We start from the raw sequence: 8432 nt of genomic DNA on the forward strand, positions 1-8432 counted from the left end.
ATATCTAACCAACTATAAACAATACTACTGTATCTACTATGGAAGTCGAATGCATTTATAGCATTAGATGAAATCCTGTATGTTTATAGGACTGGACCTTTGCAAAAGGTATCTCAATACACCTGCCATAGATTTATGAAGATGCCTGAAAATTGGTAATATAGCAAACAAAAACACAATAGCGGAAAACATTAAAAGACCTATTTATTATACCCATCAGCATCATCCCTGCTTTCAGTTCAGTTTCAAACTGTAAATGTGTCAGTATCTGCATTCTACTTAGTTCAACATTAAACTGTTTTACATAGGTCCATAGATATGATCCCAGTCATTAATATGATTCAAGAAATACACTAGCTGGGCCATATCTAAATCTTTCATTCTAAAATTCTGGCACTTTCACAACCCATTTCAATTTATTGATTATATCAATGTAAGATTTACCTACTTACATTCAGCAGTGTACCAAAGTACATTTGGTGTTTTCTGTCATAGATTTGTCTTACACAGAATTATTTGCAAACAGAAATAAAAAAAATAAAACTTGCTCTATCACAATCATCTTTCTGAAAACACTGACTCTTCTGTCTAGACAATCTCTATCACATGGAATTTCTTGTGCATTCTCTGCAACTTCTATGTTCAAATTCAATAGTTATTAGCATTTGCATCTTTWAAAAAAATTTTGATATTACTGGAAGTCTTTGTGACCTTTGTACTCTCTTAAATATTTCTACTTAAAAGCAAATTCTCCTAAATGTTGACCTAACTGCATAACTTAGAATATACTGACAGGAGTATACATGAGATGTTTATTGTTCTATTTTCCTGTATATACAGTAAATCAAATACATGACAATATTTTAGCTAAACATTCCACTGATTAGAATGAAAAAATGCACATAGAACAATATCAACATTTATCAGTATCTGACAGAAAATACTGGTTTTAGCAACGTAACCTTTTCTTACAAATGGGACAAAACAGACCGTAAAAAGATTCAAATAAAAAGCCATGTTGAGTATCACATAAATCAAGTGATAAAGGAGGTTAGAGTAAAATAATAATTAAAAAAAACTTTTATTGGTAAAGATTTTACTTCAGCTGCATTATTTTTTTWAAAAAAGTAAATTATATTAAATTTAAATTTGTAAACCATAACAATTTCTGTAGGTGAATGTTAGCGTTGAAAAAGATGTTTAAACCAGTTTAAAACAACTAACAGATCGTGTTATTACCTCATTTAATTTTGCTGTTCTTCAACATTGTGTCAAAATACAAAATACTCTTGAAAGATGTTATTGATGATCCTTATTTTTTTTCCYTGCCTCTGTAAAGGGAGACAAAAGAGAGAAAATATGAAGAAAAACGTTGACACAAAACATTGTGCAATTTTAGAAAAGTTTTAAATAGAAAAATGCTTGGTACTAAACACTTGCACATATTTCCAAAGAAGAGCARAAACACCATGTATTCTACCTATAGACAGCATCTTTGTGCAAGGAGTATGCTTATTAAATACAGCAAAAATTGCCAGGAAGATTTTCATAACCCATCATCAGAAAAGATATTTGAACTCGATATTTACTTACACTTCCTAGTAAATATATGGATTAATTTAGAATGCTTAAATGAAATTCTTATTCTCTTCGTAGGTCAGTTAAGGTCAGCGTGGCGCAAAAGCTCTCTAGAACTGCCCAGTGTAGCTTTAAGCACAAGCCATGATACTGTTATAACAGAAACCATTCTAATGCTTGGTATRGCACAGCACTGGAATGACACAAAGTGCAACCCCATGGGTTGCAAATCCTGTAATGGTCTAGGAGGTAACCTGTCCTTTTGGGCAAGTTGGATCAGGATCAAGAACTGAAAACTGACCTCTCAGCATATATGATGGTAGAAAATGAAATTTCAGTATCTTTTAACTACAACTTGTGGTCTTTTTTTTGGAAAGAACATCATTTGTCCATTCCTTCTAAAGGAAGCAAAAGATGGATAATTTCTTCAGTAGTAAAATCTTCTGGGGTTCTTCTTTAAAGTCCTTGTGTTGCAGGAAACGTTTTTCCTTGTTCTGTATTTATTTTAGTGTAATTTAAAATTATGTAAATTTACGTAGTATTTCACTTTATTAATGCATTATTACAGACAATACAATCTTAAGTAGTTCTAAAGAATGATTAACTTTGTCAAAGTAGCAGTGGTTCTTATAGATGTTAGGTTTAGCCATTTCCTCACTATCACCCATTTACTGAAATRCAGTATTTTTTCCCTGATGTTTGACTTCATTTCTATTGTTCTTACTTAGTTTGTACTCTTTGAGATCTGTTTTCCAGTCAGGACAGCTCTTCCACTAGGTTTCTGTTATTTTTACACTATGCAGATTTTCTTTAGTGCAGGAGAAAGCATACCTCTATTGTCTCCATATCCAGTATTCAGAAAGCAATGCTTAACTCTTTTCAGGGATAAGTAATTATGACTGGGGTAAAGCCAATAGAGAAACCTGTTTTTAGTAAGGCTCARTTTGGTACTGGCCTCTTGTTAAAGGTGACTTTAAAAGAAATTATGCAATTCAGAATGACTTTATTCAGAYATTTATAAATACGTGAGTGTACAATTAGACTCACATAGCTTACCTCATCTTTACCAAGTGAATATATACAGGGTTTTTTTAAGCACTGATGATATCCAGTTGCACACTTGACTCTCTCAAGTGTTTTTTTCTTTGAGAGCAAGCTATGAAATTATAAATACACCTATCTCAGTTATTTTAAACTAACTCAAATCTGCTGTAAAAGTGAATGTTTTGAAGGAATATTTCTTCTAATAACCTTAAAAATGTAAATATTGCTTTATTAATAGTTACTAATATTCAGATAAACAAGGAAGTATCATCTTCTCATCATGACATTAACATGCCAAGCTTATTTAGGCTTTAAAAGCAGCTAACAAATAACAGGAATTAACTCAAAATAAATAATATTGTGACTGAAAACACACAAAACAAACAAAAAAAACCCTGTTACAATTCTCAGCCATTTGTCTCCAGTAGCAAGCACAGATGCTTGTATCAACGCCCTGAATTAAAGGCAAACTTGATCTTTAAGTTATGCAAATTAATTTTCTGGCAATACAAATTATTTTTTTCTGGTAATACTCACATCTTTCATATGTAGGTATCAAGTTATACTTTTCAGTCAACCAAGTATTGTTACTATGTCCATCTCTGTTTGAGGCATCAGTTTTGTTTTTTCTAATTGGAGTCAAAAGTATACCTTTTAAAAAACATAAGAGTTATGTCTTTTTCTTGAAAAAGCAAAAAACATTGTTAATATTTTAGGAATTAAAATTTAAAGCAAGACTATCTTCTGAGTACTACTATCTAGTCTTAGAAGAAAGACTGGAAAAATCCAATTTACTTCAAAAAATTTTGTACTTGCTAAAGGTCATCAGGCTTTCTGAGATGAAATAAACACTTATTCTTAAAGGACTTCAATGACTATCATAGCCAAATGAATTAATTTGTAAATCTGAAGAAAAAAATACATTATCAGAAATTTATTAAATAAAATAATGATGTAACTTATATTCACTTTTCCAGCTCTACCTTATCAGTAGAATTTTATTCAACTCCTCATACCAGCCAAGCAAGCAGATCTCTTTAGTTTTCTGGTATGTTGTTTTCACTTACTGGCCCTAGCACTGGTGCSTTTTTAAAGTTTTTTACCCTTTTAGCTGTTCAGCACATAGAGATCCAATTCCTTAGCAGAGTTCCAGGCAGCTACAGAAACAGCCCTAACAGGGTAACACTGCTATAAAGGTATAATAGAATAACGTTGAATCCAGCAACATGCAGCTAACACTATGATCAGATCCTGATTATGCATTGCTGCTTTAAAAATTAAGAATGCAAAACCCCAAAATAGTGGGTAAACATGTAAACAAGTAAACATGACAGGATTCAAATTGGTATCTACAAAGCAAGTACATATAATTATAGAATATGCATTTTCTGGCCTATTCTCAGTCAGAATTTTGACAGTATCCACAGCAAAAACATAACTCCCTATCCAAAGGCTCTTGTGGAAGTCTTGCAATAGAAGTCTTGCAATAGAAGCACTCACACAATAAGGGCTTTTTACATTAATTTCAGAACGGGGTCCTTACTTTGGAAATCTTCCTTTCTGCTCTTAGAAGTTGATGTCTCTCTATGCAGTCTTCTTTTAGTCACTGGTGTTAACAGTATTTCTGGAAAGTATAAGATGTATGCTAGTGCAAATGCCAGCAATAACCATTAAAGATACCTTCTTTTACAATACAAAAATGAGCTGCGCTTTCCTTTAATTACTTCATTAATTAAGAATGAGGCCTCTCATCTGTGAGGATGTAACATTAGAATGTAAGGACCTTATATCATCATGCATCCATTCATGTTTATTTCAACTTAATATATTCCTTTCTGTTAACACTTGACTAACTCTGGCAAAGAAGGCCTACAGCCTCATCAAAATCTATAATGAGGATGCATCACTACTGCCAAGGCATACATGATAGATACTTCTCAAAAGTGGCTAGCTCTCATCTCATTTATTACAAATCACAAATTAAATCAGTGTTTATGAGACTGTTAAAAGATCAGAATCAAGTCTAAAATAAATATATTTTAAAATAATAGTTATAGCTATTAAGGAAATGTTCATAATTACTCTCGTAAGCTGCATAACTACTGTTGTTGCAAACAGCCAGTTTCCTAAGTTCCTTTTTATATTTTTTTTCAGCTTCCAGAATGACTTTGTGACGATCACATGGGTATGGACAAGTTTGCAACATCTTGTTRAAGGTTTTACTATTGAAGGACAGGCCTGGTGCTGTACATCCTGGGGGGAGGGGGAAAGAAAAAAAAATATATTGTAGAAACAGCAAGCGTGACTGTTAAAGCACCCATCATCAAATTCAGCATTTTTGTTATTTTGCTCATTATGGTCTACAATTTGACTTCCATTTTTTCATATATACACCTCCRAAAGGCTTAGGCCTTTATCTTCTTGAAAATATTCATTTTTTTGTTTTGCACTTGCTCTCCAAGAAAATATGCTTTTTCAACATGACCTCTGGGAGCATGTTATACTGCACTTCCACTCCAGAATTGCTGARTTAGGTCCTCTACAAAAGTAAAATATTGACAGGACAAAAACAGGTCCTTTATACAAGGGGCAAATATAGAAGCTGTCTTTTCTATACTTTGAAACATTCTCTACATCATAACAATTATCTGCATTAACCTGAATGAATAGTAACTCAGACTCAGATATAAATTTCCTCAAAGCAAAGCCTTCCTGCTTGTTTCTGAGGCCATATCCTATGGTAATTTACAGTTATATAGTCAGTTGAAGAATTTTCTCCACTGTAGGGAACTATAGGAAGGGCACTGGTACATCTCTGCAGTGTTCTACCCTGAGATAAAACAGCACTAGAGCTCAGTTGAAGCTACTTGGMCAACTTCAGTTCATATTACTTATCTTAAATCACGTTCAAAAATGGATTGTGAGCTTTTATGTAAGGTCATAGGGTTGATTACAAAAATCCCCTTATAAACCTTGAGTAGCATTCACATAMGCTACTGCAGGATTGAGTTCATGAAGTAGAAGATGGGGTAACTGAAGGCTGTAGTCATGGATTACTATAGAACAGACTGCCTGTATTTAACAGCAGTAAGGCAGGAAAATTGGAAGGGCTGCAGAATACTTAGGAAGTGTAAAACTTTCAGAAACTGCAGTTTTTTGGTTTTTTTGCTCCTTTTCTCTGATAAGAGAAAGCAACAGAACAACTGTTCCTAAGTATTTCTATATTTCAATAAKCACTTTGTGTTCTTTTAAGCTGTTTTATATTCTGCTTATTAATAAATCTACTGTARATAAACATATATAGACCTAAATCTGAACATGCAATTTTATTTCAACATTTATGTTTTATTTTAGGGTCAGAAAAAGAAAAGGAAACAATTAAGAATTGCCGATTAGTTAATCCAATGCGCGTGTTAGAATTTCTGTAGTATCATTTCCATTTACTGAATTGCTGACTCCACAAGGCATCTTTTATGGAATTAGGAAGAAAGGACCTAAGATAATATTTACCTAAACACCTCAAATTTGCTGTTTTAAGAGATGCAAATGTAGTCAAAATACTTTTTTCTTCTTTAGTTATCTCTGCGTAGGATGAATGTTGATCTAAATTAAGAAGAAAAAAAAGAACACTAAGAAAATGCAGTCTATCTTTTGCTGCACTAATTCTACATCGACATACCTATGTTCAGTTGTATGTTCTATTTGTAGATTATTAGGAAAGCTTAATTTACTTAACAGCAAAAAAAAAGAAATCATGAGGTTAAATGGATCCATTTTCAAAAAATCTAGAATAACTCCATTTAATTCAATACTGACTTTTGCTTTGCTCTCCCAAAGAAGCTTATTTTTCATACCAGGATAACTATATACTTACATTAACTAAGTTCTATAAGCTTAAATGCTACTTGGAATCTAAAATTGAAAAACGCAAAGTATTGGAATAATCCTTACTCTCCATCTGAAAAGTCATCACCTGGAGATCAGCTTGGTCCCTTCTAAATCTATCATTCTGGCAAACTCTGGTTTAATGAATAATCATCAATTTCATAAATTAACAGCAAAATAAATTACGAGTAAAGATTTGGTTTGATTCCAGATGCCAATTCTGAAATAAATATACTAGAGTAAAAAGATCAATGCCAGACTGATAAACCCTTACCCCACAACACATCTACCTATGTTTAACATGCAGGAATACCTCCAGGAAAAAAATGCTCTATTAGGCTCTATCCCTAGATCTTAAGAGTACAGAACAAAACCAGCATCCTGATGCATTTTCTATGAATGGTTTGTTAAATATAAATTGCATTCAGAATTGATTTAAAATGCTTATCTGTGATGCATTCATTTGAACAAATGAATCAACTAAAATCAATTAAGAAAATTAAAATRTGTATTAGAAATCTAGAATAAATATTCTCTTAGTGAAATTATATCCAATATAAAATTTTCAAAGCAAGCAAATGGCTATAGTATTTTATGCATAGCAGTCTGTCATTTGATTAAGTATTACAACTGACAAAAGCAATAATAAAAGTAAGCATAATTGACTAATCTTAGAAGAGAACATTTATTAAGAGTGAAATGATCTACTCCTCCTCCCCACCCCGAAAAAATTCACAAGGAACATGTTTAACTATTTGTACCTGATGTGCATGCCTGTTTCAGATTTTTAACAAACTTTGCTGGTTGTTTAAACACGTGTTCACTAGGAAAACCAAGAACATGCAAACAAATTTAAAATCAGACTTCACAACATAGTTAAAGGCAAAACAAAAAGCATAATATGTAAAACTTGATTCTAGTTGTTCCAAGTTATGAGGCTATTCAGCATGTCATTATCATATTAGAGATCTGGGATTACCATTCCTTGTAGTGCTATCCAGAATCCTTTCCAGCACCGGAAACTGGATGGTAGTTTCCAGTCATTTGTAATTCTGGTTCACATAAGGATTACTTGGTATATGCAGCTTTTGTGTACTACTTGCAACACTGTATTTTTCACTAGATGTAGCAGTTGCTCTAAAAGATACTTCATTTTCTTGTTTTCTTGCACTGATTAACTTTTATGCAACTGCTATAATCCTACAGTATGGGATGCCTCATCATGCACTTTTCTGTTATGTCTTCCCAGCACAAGAGAGACATGGAGCTACTGGAGAGTCCAGCATAYGGCTACAAACATGAYCAGAGGGCTGCAGCATCTCTCTTATGCAGAAAGATTGCGAGGCTGTTTAGCCTTGAGAAGACTGATATGGGATCCTATCAGTGTCTATAAATACCTTAAGGGAGGGTGTCAAGAGGATGGGTCCAGTCTCTTTTCAGTGGTGCCCAGCAAGAAGACAAGCAGCAACGGGCACAAACTGAAACGCAGGAAGTTCTACCTGAATACTTTACTGCAAGTGACAAAACACTGAAACAGGTTGTCCAGAGAGGCTGTGGAGTCTCCTTCTCTGGAGATGCTCAAAACCCACCTGGACGTGATCCTGTGTAAATGCTCTAGGTCACCCTGCTTGAGCAGGGGGGTTGAACTAGATGGACCCTCCAGAGGAYCCTTCCAACCTCAACCATTCTGTGACAAGCTACCTCTGAATGCTGTAGGAGCAAGAAGCCTAACTCACTGGGTCATGGGGTAATTCCCATTTTCACACAAATCCATATACTAGGAGAGTGCCCCCCTGCCCAAAAAGTATTTCTGAGAAGATACAYGCTTTGAAGGTTGGAACTACAAATAAAGAAGCTGCATGAAATTACATCAGTCAGTAGCAAAGCAGAACTTACCTGACCATGGAACACACCCTGCACTTTCC

General features: G+C 33.7%; 1 protein-coding gene across 1 annotated transcript in view; it reads right to left on the reverse strand.

Moving 5' to 3' along the window:
• Window positions 1-1244: 1244 nt before the first annotated feature.
• The window catches only part of TERB1 (telomere repeat binding bouquet formation protein 1), a 16649-nt gene continuing 9461 nt past the window's right edge, over window positions 1245-8432 (reverse strand). The window contains exons 14-19 of the mRNA XM_085306451.1: window positions 7269-7330; window positions 6133-6225; window positions 4705-4875; window positions 4166-4246; window positions 3156-3273; window positions 1245-1329 (exon numbers count right to left, since the gene is read on the reverse strand). Coding sequence (XP_085162577.1) covers window positions 1272-1329; window positions 3156-3273; window positions 4166-4246; window positions 4705-4875; window positions 6133-6225; window positions 7269-7330 — 583 coding nt within the window. The 3' untranslated portion in view covers window positions 1245-1271. The remainder of the gene's footprint in view (window positions 1330-3155; window positions 3274-4165; window positions 4247-4704; window positions 4876-6132; window positions 6226-7268; window positions 7331-8432) is intronic.

The sequence above is a fragment of the Rhea americana genome, unplaced genomic scaffold (genome assembly GCF_003343005.1).
Source record: "Rhea americana isolate MKP2758 unplaced genomic scaffold, rheAme1 scaffold_24, whole genome shotgun sequence".
Taxonomy (NCBI): domain Eukaryota; kingdom Metazoa; phylum Chordata; class Aves; order Rheiformes; family Rheidae; genus Rhea; species Rhea americana.